A 17338-nucleotide genomic window follows, 5' to 3' on the forward strand; every position below is an offset into this window, starting at 1 on the left:
ACGTGCTCGTCATGACCGACCGGTTCACCAAGCTGACGCGCAGCATCCCGTTACGGACCACCACCGCGTCGGTTGTGGCTAACGCCTTCTTGGACAACTGGGTCTACGTATACGGCGCACCACGTTACGTGCTAACCGATAACGGACCGCAGTTTGCCGCCAAGTTATTCGACGCGGTGTGTGCCCTCCTGGGGGTGAGGCATTACCTGACTACCGCCTATCACTCCCAGACGAATGGGCAAACCGAGCGGTTCAGCCGTACTCTGGTACAGCGCCTTCGACATTATGTCGCGGAGCATCAGAGGGACTGGGACGAATACATCCAGCCCCTGACCTTCGCGTATAACACGCAGGTCCACCGGTCGAAGGAGACAACCCTGTTCGACCTGGTGCTGACGCGACCACCGTCCGGTTTGGCACTGCCTGGTACTGTACCGCAGGATGCCGTCTCCAACACGGAAGATCCGAGGACCCCGGTACAGTACAAGCGCGCAACGCTGCGCAAACTCCGCGACGCCCTTGAGCGCAAGCGGGTGAAACTAACCGCAGCGCAAAGGCGATACAGGGCCGACTTCGATAAGAAGGTGCGTTTCCGTCCGGTCATCGAGGTGGGAGACCTGGTCTATGTCGACCGCCCACCTCGGCCATTGACGAGTACCGAACGGGGAGACCTGCCAAGTAATGACGGGGGACCCTCCGTCAAGCTTTTACCGAAAACGGAAGGCCCGTTTCGGGTCCGATCCGCTACGGAGACCACAGTGGTCGTCGATCAAGACGGGGTCTCAAACCGCGTGAGCATCGACCGGATAACCCGGATGCCGCGGGGACCCCGCGACGTCACTGCGGCCGCCCCGACCCAGCCCGCGGCGGACGGAGAACCCGAACCCGCCGCGGAGTATGTGGTCGACCATCTGGTCGGTCACCGAGAGAACCGCACAGGAACCCAGTACAAGGTCCGCTGGTATAGCTACGCCCCAGCCGACGATACCTGGGAACCCGCGGAGGGACTCCCCCAGGCCTTCATAGACCGCTTCTGGCTCACGCGGGCGGCAGCACGCCACCGCTAACACCGCACTGGGCAACCCAGCGCGGGGCGGGATGATCCCGCGGAGGACCTCGCTCGGGCGGCGGCCAATCGCCACAGACGCACGCGGAACCTCGCGCGCGTCACTGCAAACCCCGCGCCGGAAGACCCGGCGAAGAAGGGAGCGAGGTCGCCACAGACGCACGCGGAACCCCGCGCGCGTCACCGCGCAACCCCGGGCCGGGAGACCCGGCGCAGGAGGGGGCGAGGTTGCCACAGAGGCACACGGAACCCCGCGCGCGTCACCGCGCAACCCCGCGCCGGAAGACCCGGCGCAGGAGGGGACGAGGTCGCCACAGACGCACGCAGAACCTCGCGCGCGTCACCGCAAACCCCGCGCCGGAAGACTCGGCGCAGGAGGGGACGAGGTCGCCACAGACGCACGCGGAACCCCGCGCGCGTCACCGCGGAACCCCGCGCCGGAAGACCCGGCGCAGGAGGGGACGAGGTCGCCACAGACGCACGCGGAACCCCGCGCGCGTCACCGCCAAACCCCGCGCCGGAAGACCCGGCGCAGGAGGGGGCAAGGCCGCCACAGACGCACGCGGAACCCCGCGTGCGCCACCCCAAACCCCGCACCGGAATACCCGGCGCGGATGGGGGCGACTCCGCCGAGGGTCCCCTCCAGGCGGCCACCACCCGTTTACGGCGCACGCGGATCCCCTGAGTGCCACCGCTCGAGCCGTACCGGATGGACCGGCCCGGAGGAAGCTGACCCGCTGGCAGGACGACCTGACGCGGCGGTGGTCAAACGGCGCGGCGCCCCGGTGCATACCCGCTGCCGAGAGACGGAACCCAGCGCGTAAATACTGTATGGGGACGACCTCGCTGGGGCTCCAGGGCACTGTGGACCACGAGTTGCGCGGGCGGCATACACCGTCCGGCACGTGTGGCCGCTGGACCACGGCGGCGGTTCAAGACGCCTCCGATCCTCGGGGAGTACCCAATCGGAGTTCGTCAATGCGCTGAAAAGGCCACCCGCCGCGGGGCGGTAAAATCCGGCCTAAATTACCTACGGGACGGATGCCCTCCGGTGTCGCGGGGGTAGCTGGGGGACCCTTCCCGCGACCACTTGGTACACTCACAGCGCGGAGTCTCGCCGGCATGAGCCACAGGGTAACCCGGCCGCCATGATGACGACCGGCGCAGAGAGACTACAGTACCGAGCGGGAAGCGCAGTGAAGGAGAGGAAGAAGAAGGAGAACAGGGGGCAATTTACTGGAATGGATGGGACCTGGTCCCCGGAGGCGGTTCTCTACTCTCCCCGCCTCCCCCACTGGCATCACTCACGGCGTGGGCGCTTGCCAGAGGGCTCCGCTCCCCGCACCGACGCGCTGGCGGGATCAGCATCGACTGCACCGTACGGTCTCTTCGCGGACACCTGCTCGCTCAAGACGACGAGGTGGTCCTGTGCCGCACGGATCCGTGCCATCGTCTCACTGCGCAGGAGATCCTCGCCGGTGTCGCGTTGGCGGATGGCGAACTGCAAGCCGGCCACCCACGCCCTGAGCTGAGTCGCCTCGATCAGCCAGGCGCGCGCGGACTCCAAAGCCGCCGCGAGGGTGGTCGGTGCAGGGACACCCGCGTAGCCGCACTCCATCTGCAGACCGCGCAGGGCGGCCTGCGCGTCCGGGACCAAGACGGGGGCTTCGTTCGCTGGCGCCACAGTCGGGGCTCCATCGGCCGCCACCGAGGGGGTCTGCGTCCCCGTCGCGGTCATTTCGCTGACGGGGAAGACGGCGGAGCCCGGAACCGATCCGGTAGCTACCGCAGAGAGTTTATCCCCCGCGGGCTCGACAGTAGGAACCTCCCGAGGGGCCCCCACCGGGGCGGGGTCCGTGACCGGCACTTCCATGGCCGGCGTTTCCATGGCCGGCGGTGGCGAATCCGCAGTGATCGCATCGCCCACTCTAGGGGGCGTCGAGGGACCGACTGGAAGGCCCTCTCCGAGGGCGGTGTTACCCGGCATCGGTAGAACCGGCGGGGTCGACACGGGCAGAGACTCCACGAACGGTTCGGCGGGAGTCCCGGCGGAGGCAACGGCGGCGCCCCACCCGTCACCGGAGGCGATGGCCGCACCGTACGACGGCGACCCGTCGTCCGGCAGGGGGTCGTACCAGTTGTCGGCCTCCGCCGACGTACCATCCTAATGCGGCATCCGCAAGGAGCAGCCGCGGGCCCAACTGTACCACACGAAGTCGCCGCGCTCTCGAAGAGACCAGTCCAACCGTTCGGAAAAATCGAGGATGGCCTCCGCGCCAACCGGGTCGAACGACGTCCCCTCGAGAATGGCGGCCACCCCGACCGATCGGATGAGCTGCAAAAGCCCCGCCGATAACCGGAAGAGAGAGCCTCGCTCGCCGGGTTCGTTCCCGTTCCGGCTCGCCAGGCGAGGGTCCGGACACCTTGTGAAGAACGGGAGGCCGTCCCGTGCGGCGTGTAGGAAACACAGCAACGCCAGGACGGCCCACTCTGAGAGCAAGATGGCGTCGATCAGTCGACGCATTCCGGGCGTCGCCTCTCGCCCGAAGGAACCGTCCGGCATCCACCGCGCTGCGGCATACGCCAGCACGCTGGGGGTGGGGACGCAGAGGTACTGTGGAGCTTCCAGATTGCTCCAACCGTCCGGTAAGGCTGGGTATAGCCGCCCCCAGCGCCCGTGGGCACGACGAAGAATTCCGTCGTGTGCCACATGTGGAAGTAGGCATCGGCGCGGCGACACCGCAGCCGGGTCTCCTTGGCGGAATTCTCGCCCCACTGCACACGGTCGGCCGCACTGTACCACCAGTCGAACGGGCGGGGGAATGCCATCAACTGCACGTGGGGCTTAGGATCCACGTCCCCGCCGAACCTCTCGAAGACGTCGAACAACCGCGAATGACACTGGTCCTCACCCGCACAGCGGATGTACAGAAGATCCGAACGGGAATCCGCCATTACGCGAGGGGGCACGTGGACCCAGCGGGTCCTCCAAGCGGCCGAGCGGTTGTCTTGGCGGATTCGTCCGCGAGGGGAGGGCGTGCGGATACCCCGCCGCCTGGGGATGGCCCCAAACCGAGCAGCATCGGGGAAGGCCGTTCCGATGTAAGCCTCGACGGACATCGGCGGCAGCGCCTGTGAGGGGCTGCGACCACCCCGGGGAATCCGGTGGTCTAAGTCAGCCCCGGGCAATAAACTCCGAACGGCACGAACACCCGTCCGGAGCCAGCCGGACGGCGGAGCCTCTGTCGCCGGGGGTGTGGTCGCGTACGGGTCCGGCGGTACTGGGCGGTTGCTCGCTCCGGCCGCCGCCTGCCCCGTGGCTACAACCCAGTCGGGGATCGTCTCAGTACGGTCGTCTCGCCGACTTGGGGAGCCGGGGCTGAGCGCAGAGGGCGCGGTAGGGGACCCTGGACGGCGGGAAGGCCGCGCGAGGGAAGAACCCAGGCGCCCGAAGCCCACACCCGCGGGGCTGCGATGCTCGTCGCGGGTTGACCCACCGGGCCCGCCGCCAGCGCCGGGTGAAAGGTAGGGACCGGCGCGGCTGGCGCCGTAGGGAGCTGAGCCCGAGGGGGGTGACCCCGCTCGGATGATCGGTTGTCCATGCGAGAGGAGGACAGGGGGATGAGACGAGATGTGGAAGTGGAGATAGTGGGGTGCGTGGTGTGGGGTGATGTGAGAGAAAAGGAAAGCGTGAGGAGACCCATTGCCGCGCCAGGGGATCCGACGCGGTTAAATACCAAAAACTCCATAGGCTCCCCTAGGGAGTTGGCCGTAGTCCGCCCGCGCCCCCGTGGTCGGGGCGGGCTTCCCCGTACGGATGGGACACTCTGCAAGCCGGTCATGTCAACCCCCAGCCGAGACGGGGACGTGTCGCGAAGTAAGGAAGGGGGTCTGTGGTACAATTCCACACCGCGACCCCCGGTGGGAGATGAGAACCGTCGGGACGGGCGGTTACTACTGTAGTAATCGTGCACGCGCCCTCTGAAAGCACAGTTTTACCTCCACGGCGTACACGTGGCACAACCGTTGGCGCCGGTTGTGGCCACGGGCACACGTGTGCGACCCGTCCGGTAAGTAATTAGCAATGAGTGGTTAATGGTACAAATTAGCCAATTTAGTACAGTAGCTGGTATACAGTATGTAACAGCTACTGTAGCGGGACAGGTGTCCTGGCGTCCCACTTAGGGGTTAAGACCGGGGGCACCTGCCCCATTCCAGTAAACGGGGGCAGACTCGCCTCCCTTCCCTTTACGGCTTTTTGCTAACTCCGTCCGGTTTTACCTCTAAGTCTCAGGCTTCTAACCCGTGACCGGCTGTATGGTTACAGCACCTCCACTCAGCTGCACGTCACCGGCCACGTGTGCCTTCCCTCTTTACGAGTTCTTCCGATCGGTCCGCGCTCGCGTGGGTACCCCGCGTCGCGCGCTCCCTCACACTAATCCCCTCTCGTTTCCGAGTGGTCGGGACGTGGGTAGTTATACCACATCGGCAATCCCGGATCCAGTGTCGGTCTTCTTTAGCCCTACATGGAGGATGCCGGCAAGGTGGCGCTCGCCTAGAAGATTTTCTCCCTTCTTGGGCTTATTTCCGGAATCGGCTCTTGGTGACTTGTCGTTGTTACCACCGCGTTTCGGGTTTTGACTTCGAGATTCCTCTCGCTTTTTACCTGGGCCGGTGTCCAGTATTTGGAATGCTTCCGACAATCGGATGCAGTGTTGCATAAACTTTGGGAAATCTTTCGTACAATCGTGATAGGCGAAGTCCAAATCCGATTCCAGTCGTTTATTTAGCTGCAGCGGTTTTATCGCTGACAGTACGTGATAAAACGCAACCTTCTGGTTAACCTTCAGTAGTCAGGCCAAACCGTGACGTCGGAGTAGTTTGTGGTAGGACAAGAACAAGGATTCCATCCTAGAACTGGCGTTCTTATCGGACATGTCCATCCGTATTTCGGTTTTCATCAGGGAATCTAAGGTGTCAAGATTGACAGCTTCCTTAGATTCCTCGGCCTTCTTCTCGAAATACGAGCGTAGCTCCGAATATGGTAATGTTCCATAATCGGTATGTCCTTCGATGAAACCAAGAGCCAACGCGGACTCCACGATTTCTGGATCGACACAGAATTTCAGATTAACCGGACAGATCGGTTCCGTCGAGATGCTTCCGGCAACGGTGAATTGTTGCGAACTTGAGTCGAACTTGCGCACGTACTGATCGTACAAGCGGAGAAAGATCCAGACTGACTCGGAATCGGTCCGAAGCAGTCTGGGATTCGCTACCGAGGATGCCAAAAATGACGATACGAGCGGCCCTTCGGGCCGTTCGTCAGACATCCGAAAGTCGGTAGGGTTGATCGAAGGCCTCCTAGGCGGTAAGAGAAGTAATGGTAGTGATCGCTCTAATAACTTCGGGGACGGAGGAGTCGGGATAACCAAAGTATGTTGTTGGTTGTGCAGATGAAGGACCGATGAGGGTTTATTGACGAGAAGCGAACTCGTCATCGCTTAAGTCAAACCGGAATCCGGAATGAGCTGGCTGTTCTAATTACAGGCCAGCCCTTGATTATTCTAAATTACACCGTAGAAACTACATCTACAGAAAACCGAGTTCGGAATTAGAATAGAACCAGACCAGCGGTCACACTTGGCTTTAATTTCATATATCGCTGATCATTCAGTTAAATATATCACGCTAGCACTGTAGTGTGAGGTAACATTAGCAGTTAATTGGATATCCATCATCCGGCAGTGATGACAAGACACATAGGTGTGGGTTCTGTACATGCAAGTAACTTGGCAAGCCAAACAATGAGAAATCTAGGGACTCTCGACGTCTGTACTACTCGAGGATGGAAGCTCATGCTCAATTTCCGGGCTCTCGTCCTCCTCTCCCCACTTACCCATGAATGTGTAAGAATGCAACTGAGATTCGAAGATCTCTTCACGGCCTTGCTGAGCGAAAATGAAAGGCTGTAAGTAGAATTGAAAAAAGGTGCAAACGAAATTATAAGGGCCACGTTAGTTGCCAAGTTCAGCAGAAAGGTAGAAATCGTTCTTCGCGCACTGGAGAGAAAAGGAGTACATACCATGTAGTACGTCGCGAAAACAGCGCATAATGAAGCGGCCAAAACAGGTGAAGTCGCATTTACTTCGCCAGCAAGTCCCGCAAGAATGAGCGGGGTAGCGAGTGCAGTTCTTGTGATGGCGACGTTGATACCAGCCGCAACGGACAAGATTGCGACAACCGGGGGAATGGACGGGAACAGAAAGCAAATAGCCCTGCCAAATGCAGCGCCAGCGGCGAAGAAAGGAAAGATGAAGCCACCTCGATATCCTCCGGCAACAGTGAAGGAAATCGCGATGAGTTTGGCGACACCCACAATAAATGCCGTCGTGAAGCCCGTGATTTCAAATCCATTCAGACCGCTTGTTGGCCAGATGTGCGGGAGGCTGGACGCTGGGGACAGAGAACCAATGGTCTGCATTTCAAACTCACCCCAGAAGAAAGTCTGCGGAATGAGTAGGCCGAGAGTAACAACCCCAACTCCTCCAAAAATGGACAGCTTGAGAGGGTCTGACGAAATATTGAACTGGTCGAGCTTCTTGACCACAGCCCAATGCCCATGAGCGAATATTGCAGCAATACCAGCACCGACGAGGCCGAGGATGGCACCAATGCAAACGAGCTTAGCTGAAGAGTCTTTCAAAGTCTCTGGCGTAAAGAAATAAATAGGACCGATGGGAAGGCCGGCCATGCCACGGAAAACGACAAGGCATGTGACACCAGAGAAAATGGCTTCGAGGGCGTGCTCGAAGTATTCATACCCAAGTCTGCTATTGATTTCGAGTGCGAACAGCGACCCTCCAAGTGGGACTCCGAAGAAAGCTGCCAGTGCACAAGCCATCCCGCAGAGTGTGTGCTTACGAACAACGTTCTTGTACTTTTGCTTGAAAAGATAGATGCTGACCCAGCCGGCAATGGAGGCGCAAATAGCAACAAGCGGAGCCTCAGGACCAAGTGAACCGCCACCAAGGATGGAGAGTTGGGAAGAGGCAACCATAGCGGGGGCATGGCCAATGGGAACGTAGCCCATCTTGTGAACACATTTGACGGTGTACGCGAGATCTCCGGGGAAGCCCATGACCTTAATGGAGACTCCGACGAGGATAGCGCAAATCATGCCAACGATGGGAATCCAAACCCAGTGGAAGCATGGGAGCCACATGGGGAAACTCTCGGCAAGCTGCTCGGGGAGTGTCTTCCACAAGAACTCCAGGAAGAACTCGAGCATAGTATAGTACAAGAAGGCCGCCACTCCGCAAAGCACTCCGATAACAGCGGCGATAAACAGGGATACGGGAACAGTACCAGATTGTAGGTTTGTGATGTCGTCGAAGAAGGCTTGGAAACCGAAACGGTTGTGCACATCGATGTCAGGGCCGGCGGGCTCCTCCAGAAGTCTCGGAAAGCTTCTCTGGGCAGGGGAGGGATCTGTCGGAGCTGGGATGGCGATAAGTGGGGTCTTTTCATGTGCGGATGCTGTTGAGGCCGAAGCAAGGTTGGAAGCGTTGTCTACTGCGTCTCCGATGGGAGTGTAGGTATCGGGAGCTGCGGCCTGCATTGGTGCAGTAGTATTAGGGTCGTTGCCGTCGGGGGAGGTGGTTCGGGGATGAAGGGGCTCCATAGCAAGAAAAATAGGGGGAGATGCAGGGGGTGAAAGTGAAGGTGGCGGATGGGAAGAGGAGTGCGAGGCCGTGTGCGATCGCTGAAAGACTAATATAAGCAATCGGAGAAAGATGGGAAGATATCAGAGCTGACAGAGGGGTCGTGCGAGCAAAAAGCTGTTTCGTCAGGTGTTCTACAAAGTGGGGAGTGGTGGAATAGTCTGGGCACCTCTTCAACCCCGGAGATGTAAGAGCATCTGTGGGCTTTTTGTGGTTCCTGTACGATGTACGGCACTGTACTGCACTGTGCATAGATATCTTATTGTATGTATCCCAAACATTATCTAAAGGAATGGTAGAATTGGTTGAATCAATCGTTGGGACAAAATGTGCGACGAGATGCGAGCGGGTGTGATCGGGTGATGAAGGCAACAAGCAGATCGGAAAGCGCAGGTATAGACTGGGGTACAGTATAAGGCCCGACAAAAAGGCATTGCGAAGTAACGGGCCTTGCAGCGAAGCGCGGAACGAATGGTGCAAGGGAAGAAGTTTGAACATGGGTGGGTAGGAAAAAGGTCGCAAGCTGGTCTAAACTCGACAACTAGAGTTGAATAAGGCGTGTGGCGCAAAGGCGATTAGGCAAGGGAACGTGTTTCGAATGCGAAAGCAGAAATGGTGTGTACATGTTGAAAAGCAACGTCATTTCGACGGTTTATGAGCGGATGTACTCTTGACCTGATGTAGGTGGGCACGGGAGGGAGACGAGGTCGACATGCGCAATGATGAAGTGCAGTGGTGCAACGGTTGCACCACGGTCGCGACATGCGCAAATGGACGCTCAAGTGCGTCACGCCATCAATCATCGTAGTCACGGATGTAGCACATCCTCTAGCTAGAAATATATAACTGTATTTCATGATACGGCTCTACCTTTTCAGGACATGCGAGCGGTATGTACAACTGGATTGTTGTCCTACTGTTAGGACTCCTGGTAGGACACGACAATCCACTCTTCTCGAGCCATGGTATTCCTAAATATATATAGGCTCATATATATATGGAATACGAGTCACAACACTATACAGTACATGAAAGCGTAAAAGGCACATTCTCTATCCCTGAATTACTTTTTGTTTCGGCCTGTTCAGCACCCCTTCTTCCATGTCACGCAGGCGTGATGCCCATTTGTACTCGTTTGGACATCAATCTCTGTGGTGCAAAAGAGGCCGGCACAGTTGTAGCCTGCCGCACAACGCCTTGCAAGGCAGTCTCTTCCGTACACGTTTCAATAATCCGCCCGAGTACAAGATTCGTGTTCTGTACCCGTGTGGAAATCCAACCTGAATTCATCCCACGCTCGCCCATTTTTTAAATTTTCTCCATCGCCCCTCCCCTCACATCCTACTCACATTCCACAGTACCAAGGGTACCCTTGGTACTGTATGGAATCCACACCCATGCACCGCAACTCTCTGTCATCCTGTACCCTGTGCAACATCGCCTTCTGACGTCCTTCTACTGCCCCCGGTGTCGCAGCCACGCTTCTACAAGTTGTATAGTATCGCCATTACGAATTGCCACCTCACCTTGTCTACCGAATCGAGGCGACAACCCCTACATGTCGCAAGAGCCTTTCGTAGGCTCGACATGCGTAGGTCACTGCTGACGTGAGTCATGCGATTATTCGTCCCATTCAATGCCAGCACACCCACGAAACCCGACGTAAATTTACCTTCCAGTGCTCTGACTGCAGAACATTCTCCTCACATCCTTCCACGAGCCCAATCGCATGCATAAAGGCGTCTACCCAACACGGCTGGATACAGTACTTTGCTGTCACGTTACACTTCACTCCCATTTCTCCTTGCTCCACAACTTGCTATCACAATTCGCTTCCACCACAGTGAAGAACGAGATTTCTGATCCCATGTGGCTGTCGTTCACAAGCCTAGTCTTGTACTACTTTGATCTGCAAGCGTGAGGCACTTATTGTATTTTTGCGACCCTGTGTCGTTGCACAGAATGCTTCATAGCGGCCGCGAGTCTCCTCTCTTTCTGATTCAACTGTCCTACTCATCAACTCTGCGAAAACTTGAATTGAAACTCAATTTCTGGCTTAATCCCATTTCTTCTCCCTTCCCGGTCCCTTTTCCAAGAAATGGCACATGCCCTTGACGTCGCACCAAACTGCCATTCCCTATACCTGAATCGCTACACCTGCTTACGTCGAAAACATCTCCTCCGATGCCGATGTCACAGATGCCTGAGCTAGTTTTCACACATGACGCAATTCAGCCGATTCCATTTATACGACGCATCCACATAAGTGCGATTGAAATGAGATGTATTGTCACGTGCCTCTTTCAACACGCACTTTCTCTTCTGTGGAAAAAGTTCCATGCTGCTCAACGCAGAAGAGAACTCCATGTACAATTACATGTCTTCGAGTAGTCTGCTTTCAAAGTCATGCTGTCGTTATAATCTTATGGGGCATACTTTTCAATTTTGGTCTCTATAGAATTAGGAGAACAAAAGACAAGAGCTTTTGTATCCATGCGGCCATCAAAAGTTTGTAGCAGTGTACATGACCATTACCTTTACTAAGGGATATGCAAAACGAATCTACAGCTCCCGCACAAAAAAAACCACCGGTCAAAAAATACGGGCGTGTTGAAGCAGAACGAGATTCTGTTCAATGGCGCGTCAGTGCTTTCATAAACTTCCGTTGACCAATTCTCGCTGTGTTGTGTTTTCGTGATGAAAAGAATCATCTTTCCAGCTGGCAGTGCTGATCACTATATAAGGGTTTGCGTCACTTCGAAACGTTATCTATTTTGTGTTACGTTTTCTGAGAGTACATCAAAAACGGTGGGATTTCTATGAATGCTGGAACAAAATTATTCCATAAAAGCGAAGTGTGCGTGCAACACTGGAGTGAGCAAGTTTACTGCACTGTTCAATGAAGACAAAAAACTCATCAAGTGAACTTGTAGTGGTCCGGTTAATGCAAGGAAGGATAAAATCCCCATATTTGGTAGATGACGTAGAAACGGTTTCGTCTTACATCACCCCACAAATAGTCCCCAACAGAATAAAATGAGACATCCATTGCCTCAACAACAGCTGTTGTCGAAGAGTACGACAGATCTCCTATCAAAGCAACATCAGCAGCTACCAAAAAGAGAAGTCACAAATGGCGTGTCATCAAAGCTTGACCATTCTTAGGTTGGTTCTCATTTGGCGAAAACCCTGTGTTACAGGATTCGCAGGGAGTGAAAATCGTACTCGAGAGGTAATACTCCTCATAATATGAGGCTCATATTGTGTCAGCCGTGACGTCAGCCCTCCAATTGGGCTGCACTGGTCGACTGAAACACTGTCATTTCGTTGTGATCAAAATCTGACAAACCCATATTCGAGAAAGCATATACCAGCAGAAACTTCTCTCGTCGAGTGTTTTTGTCAAGACTGGTCAGAGTACATCTACGGTTTTTGCTCGTGTATGTCTTATGATACGCATAGAATTGCTGCTAAGTTTCGTCGAAAAGAGAACTACAGAGCTTGCTAACCGGCATCTAGGAGCCTGATCACTGAGTGCATTCGAGAATTGCCTTTTCTGCCAAATCGCCAGATCAGAAAACGTGCGAGCCAATGAGATATTTATATTATGACAAAATTTGACGGAGCATCTCTAAATCTGCCGAGGGGCTCGCACCCCTCGACAGACCGCCAGAGCTTGCCAGACTGTCAAAATCCCGTGAAAATATCGGAATGTCAGCAACGCGTAGACTTTTAGGGATGGTTTTCAGAGATTCTTGCTGATTGAGTGGCAGACCGCACCCGATATAGCTGGAAGAGGGGGTGTACGTCTATGAAAGCGTGGCGTCATGAAGTTATCGAAGAAAGAGAAGCTCATGATGGTGGCTGCAAGCGCCGCCGCCGTAGGTGCTGCCGTGGCGGCGGCGACATTCGTCGTACAACGACGGAACATCCACAAGAAGCCGCGGGTGGGGAGGGCACACGCCAATGCTCGCTACAGTCGAAGGAGTCTTCTCCACCCTCGACGAGAAAATGCGCGGACTACTTGGCGTGTCATATTGGGGCAGGAAGACGATTCATCATTCGAGATCAGCACTAATTTCACTCGTTCTGTCTTCATGACACATCTCTACCCTGCATTTAGTCACGAACGTGAATTATATAATTGGGGTAGTCCGTTCCGGCGAGGTCCCAAGACTAGAGGCCGTCGTGCGTATATGCGAAGTGTTGATCTTCTTGGTCTTTGTTTATGGTAGTAAGATTCAACCATACTGCACGCTAGCAATCACCGTGTCATTTCTGATCAGTGGCAATGGAAACTCCCGAGTGCGAGAATCTAAAATATTGTATTTGCTTTGCGAAAGCTGTTGGGCTCTATGAATGCGACAGGTATCTAAAAACTCGTGGCCGCGTTTATATACTCTGTCCCGTGTTCGGAAGGACTCAGTCTTCTATCTCAGACTGGCTTCATTATAGCCTCACTGTCCTCGAAATTGTAGTTACGGACCAAAAGCACATCCTGTTTGCCATTAACTGGCCTACGGCTGTCGAGATGGAGGCATCATCGCAATTGTTACAAAAGAATCGGCCCTATGGACGTTTACTTCGAGGCGTTTTTGCGGTCACTGATGGCACTCGGATGCCGTGCGCGGAGTTTACAGATCCAGGTATGCAAAACGCGTACTATGAGGGCTACACGCAGTCGGTTGAGGTCACAAATCTCTTTGTTTGGAATATTGCTGATGAACTGATTCACGCCGCCATCAACTTTCTCGGATCGTGGCATGATTCTCGCCTTGCCAGTGCTTCCGGTCTATACTGGCCGATGTTGAGTGATGAGAATACTCCTCCAGGATACGCAATAATAGGAGATAGTGCCTTTGCAAATAACTACAGAATAACGAATGGAAAAGTGATCCGTTCGAAGAAAACGAATGAGATGTGAGATGTACCGCAGGGTGAAAATCTCGCTGCGATTGATCTGATCATGCAGCGGGTGATGTCGAGCGAGCGCCAGTCTCCAGAGTGGGGAGTACGTGCACTGAAGGGCCCCTTCGGGCGTCTCACAGTTCCCTTACCTGCAGATGCATACAAAAGATGCCGCATTAGTCGCCTGTGTTGTCACTTGTTTAACATGAGAACGCGAACAGTTGGTCGCAATCATATTCGTGCAACGTATGGCACACACTATATGTTGTAATAAATACAGGTCGCGGTAGACGACGAATAGTGCGTGCGATGTAGAAGAGGGGTTGGATTTAGAGGAAGGCGACGGAGAGGAGAGAGGTTTTCGAGGACGAGGGGGTTTTCAGGGGGAAGAAATGGTAGCAGTGAGTGCCAGGAACGTGGGAAAAAGCTAAGAAGTACTCTTTTTAATGATAATGTTTGTTACTTACCACTTTCTCACGTGCTTTCATTCATACTCTTCCTCTTCAAAACCAGTGGCAACATTGAGACCCATCGCTTGCACCCCTTTTCTTCCTCCTCGTCTGTTTTCCCCTTGTCGCTGAATTTCTTTTCTTCCCGTCACTTGTCGATTCGCTACGCCCTCCTCAGTCCGACTCCCCGACTCCAACCTCTTTTCCTGTTTGTGTCGTTTTCCAATGCTTCCACGATTAGGTCCCCCAATTCCCTTCCGCGTTGGTGGTCTCTTCTCCATTCTCCTCACCACATCTTTTCTCACGCCTTTGAGTTTCAACGCCCACTTTGGCACGTCTGCTCCACTCACCTCTGCCACTTCCAGAACAGGACCTAGCAATACTCGATCCTCCCTAGTGAACAGCGTCACTGCCGTCCCTTTTCGCCCGTTCCTCCCTGTTCTTCCGATTCTATGCACGTCTGCCGATGCGCTAATCGGCATGTCGTAGTTCACCACGCTCTCTACCGCTACAAAATCCAACCCGCGTGCCAATACATCTATTGCGATCAGAACCCACACTTCGCCTGTTCGATATCGCTCTACGGCAAGCGTGCCGCATGCGCGCATGCGGGCTTGCTGGCTTCGGTCAGCATGAATTGCTTCTACTTTCACTTCATCATAAACAAATTCTCTCGTCCAGAACGACATGGGTCACGCGCCCAAGGTTAATTGCAGCAGATTGGTGGGTGGCCACAAGCCTCATTGGGGTTGCAATCACAATATCAATTAACCCATCAGCAGCCTTGAGGCCGGAAGCAGCGGCCTTCGAGCAAACAATCTTTATCCGCGCATTCACCCGTGCCTCTGAAGAAAGCCTCGTAAAACGCGACCAACCTGCTCCGCAAGCTCTCGTGTTGGGGCTAGCACCAACGCATGTGGGGCTGAACGATTTGGCGCCCGACTCCCGGACAGTAACTCTGAAAGTAAAGGAACGGCATAAGCAGGCGTCTTACCAGAACCTGTAGGCGCCACCGCCACCACATCGTTACCGGCTCGCATGGAGGGAATCGCACGGCGTTGCGCGGCTGTGGGAGACACAGTACCCATGTGAGCTAGAGCAGCTTCCAAGGTAGGACTGGTCACAGCGGCAGACATGTCAGCGGACGTGGGCGCGACAGATTTGACATTGTTTCGCCATGGTCAACTGGATTGCGCTTTCAAAGCTCCATCCAGTTCACCAGGGCAAATTTGTCCGACGGCCAAATTGTCCGTGACTTCCAGTCTCTCGGAGGAAGTCCTGAAGAAGTCAAGCTCGCGAGAGAGCGCTGCTGTGGACGGCGTTGGTAAAAGCTCAGCCCTGGCGGCTGCGGCTGACTTCGATTTCCAACTTTCTACTGCAGCGCCATGAAATCCGCGGAGAAGTGCCCGTAGCCGGTCATCTACCATTCTGGAATTCACCTTACAAGGTAGAAGGCTTGTGAAAACTGGCTTCACAGGCATACGCGTAGAGCTGCGTGATGTGTCTGAAGATTAACTTGGACGTGAAGCCCAGTCGACATGCGCCGCCGGTGACCCTATTTTGGAGCTGGCAATTTCCGCATACTGTACAGCAATGAAGAGAAGTTTTGTTACGTACCACTTTTATTTTCAAACTTGACCACAATGTAATAATGTGGATCCTTCCGGTTCGGTTTTTACCCCGTCGCAGAGGGGGTGTCCACGGCAGCGGTAAAATTACAACACCACCAACCTCTGTGCGAGGGCGGCGGTTATGACTCCGGTAAACGGGCGAGTGGAATTGCGACCCCGGAGGGGATAGGGCTCAATGGGCATACGCTTCCACCAGGCGGTGGAACCACCAAACTGGGGAGCGTGTGCTTCCGGGCCTCAAGAATAACCCGCACGAGACGATCTGCTTCTGCCTCTTTTCCCTCAGTTCTCGCCAAAGGGGGTCGCTGCCCCCTTTACTCTGGGGACGTACTGCCTCGGCCCCTAAGTACGTCGACCTCCGGCGGCCGGGCGGTACAGTAGTGATCCACTTCAACTTTGGATCACTACAGTGGAGTACCTCTACTGTACCCTATCGGGACGTAATACGTACGGCGATACACGTTGCCATTCCGCCGCCACCTTTCACCCGTGGCGGTACGGGCACCCCGTGTACAAGCTGAGTTATCCCCTGCCTTTCCAGTATCGTCTGATTACCCCTACGGGATCTCCCTCCGGGTCGTTACGTTTACCGACACTGGTCGGTACCCGTTCTCCCACACACAAGAAAAGCGACGCAACGTTCGTTGAGGCGCTGCGACCCCCTGTTGCCGCCGTTTCTTCAGCCAACCTGCCTGACTCGGAACTCTCCTCGCCCTCATCTGTTTGGCAATAAAAAGAATCTGCAAATCGACGTTAATGTTTACTTGAGAAGCAAGGGCAGCAGCTGCAACATACTGGCTTTGGAGTGTTGCACGATGAAAAACAGTCGATGTCCACTTTGTGTCCAGATGATTCTAGTGTGCAGCCTCCGGGACGTTCGCATGCCCCTCGCGTAGATTATCAAACACTGTCAGAGCGTGTCGGGCTAGGGGCGTGCGCTTACGGTTCCCCTTTATAGCGTTGCAGGAGTGAGTGAGATTGATGTTTCCCACTTTCCACAACCCGTTGTTTGCCCTGCGGTCTGGTTGGGCGTTGACAGTGTCTGAACACTCCTGGTAGGGGCACTGTATACGCAGGCGCACAGAGTCTGAGTTTTTCACCTTGTGAGATCGGCCCACGATGGCGCGCAGGGTTAAGGACGCCATCAAGATGCTGCACTTGGCATGGATCGTGCTCCCTTTGATCAAACTCATTCCGACGACGCCCTCTTCACCTCTTCATCATTCTAAAGCTCCTGAGAAAAGGGGCTCATAAAAAATGGTACGTAAGAAGACATCCAAAATAAAAGTGGTTGGTAACAGAAGTTCTCCTTTTCAATTGCTCTTATCGTAGATCTTATGGAGCCGCCCCTCGATGCGAGACAGCCGATTATTGGTATTGGCTACAGTGGTCTTCACTTCCTCAACTTTATCTCGAAGATTGCCAGCATCACCATCCATATCGTCCCTCAAAATGTCCAGTAAAGCCCCAAACTTGTTTGATATGTCTTTTAGCGGTTCGGTAATTTTCGAAAGGTTCTCATCATTCCTTCTTCCCGCAGCGGAGAACTTGCGCTTGCTT

The 17338-nt window shown here is 55.1% G+C and overlaps 4 protein-coding genes; 1 reads left to right on the plus strand and 3 right to left on the minus strand.

Annotated features, from left to right (window-relative positions):
• Positions 1-6803: 6803 nt before the first annotated feature.
• Positions 6804-8687, minus strand: CHC_T00005091001 (hypothetical protein). Its single transcript, XM_005716887.1, has one exon. It carries the CDS (start codon positions 8685-8687, stop codon positions 6804-6806), a length of 1884 nt encoding a protein of 627 aa, XP_005716944.1.
• A 13-nt stretch (positions 8688-8700) lies between these two features.
• On the minus strand, positions 8701-9288 carry CHC_T00005092001 (hypothetical protein). Its single transcript, XM_005716888.1, has one exon. It carries the CDS (start codon positions 9286-9288, stop codon positions 8701-8703), a length of 588 nt encoding a protein of 195 aa, XP_005716945.1.
• A 4480-nt stretch (positions 9289-13768) lies between these two features.
• On the plus strand, positions 13769-13989 carry CHC_T00005093001 (hypothetical protein). XM_005716889.1 is given in 2 exon segments: positions 13769-13969; positions 13970-13989. The coding sequence occupies 1 exon segment, from the start codon at positions 13769-13771 to the stop codon at positions 13967-13969; it is 201 nt and encodes a 66-aa protein (XP_005716946.1). The 3' UTR covers positions 13970-13989.
• A 193-nt stretch (positions 13990-14182) lies between these two features.
• CHC_T00010236001 (DEAD box RNA helicase, putative) lies at positions 14183-15283 on the minus strand. Its single transcript, XM_005716890.1, has 2 exons — positions 15023-15283; positions 14183-14764 (listed from the first exon to the last, which is right to left on the minus strand). The coding sequence occupies exons 1-2, from the start codon at positions 15281-15283 to the stop codon at positions 14183-14185; spliced, it is 843 nt and encodes a 280-aa protein (XP_005716947.1).
• Positions 15284-17338: the final 2055 nt, after the last annotated feature.

This window comes from Chondrus crispus, genomic scaffold, assembly GCF_000350225.1.
Source record: "Chondrus crispus Stackhouse genomic scaffold, scaffold_27, whole genome shotgun sequence".
NCBI lineage: Eukaryota > Rhodophyta > Florideophyceae > Gigartinales > Gigartinaceae > Chondrus > Chondrus crispus.

Coding starts and splice junctions, on each gene's coding strand:
- CHC_T00005091001 (XM_005716887.1), bottom strand. CDS start 8,687: ATGCAGGCCGCAGCTCCCGATACCTACACTCCCATCGGAGACGCAGTA.
- CHC_T00005092001 (XM_005716888.1), bottom strand. CDS start 9,288: ATGTTCAAACTTCTTCCCTTGCACCATTCGTTCCGCGCTTCGCTGCAA.
- CHC_T00005093001 (XM_005716889.1), top strand. CDS start 13,769: ATGTCGAGCGAGCGCCAGTCTCCAGAGTGGGGAGTACGTGCACTGAAG.
- CHC_T00010236001 (XM_005716890.1), bottom strand. CDS start 15,283: ATGTCTGCCGCTGTGACCAGTCCTACCTTGGAAGCTGCTCTAGCTCAC. Junction 14,765..15,022: donor CACGAGAGCTTGCGGAGCAG/GTTGGTCGCGTT, acceptor GACCGAAGCCAG/CAAGCCCGCATGCGCGCATG.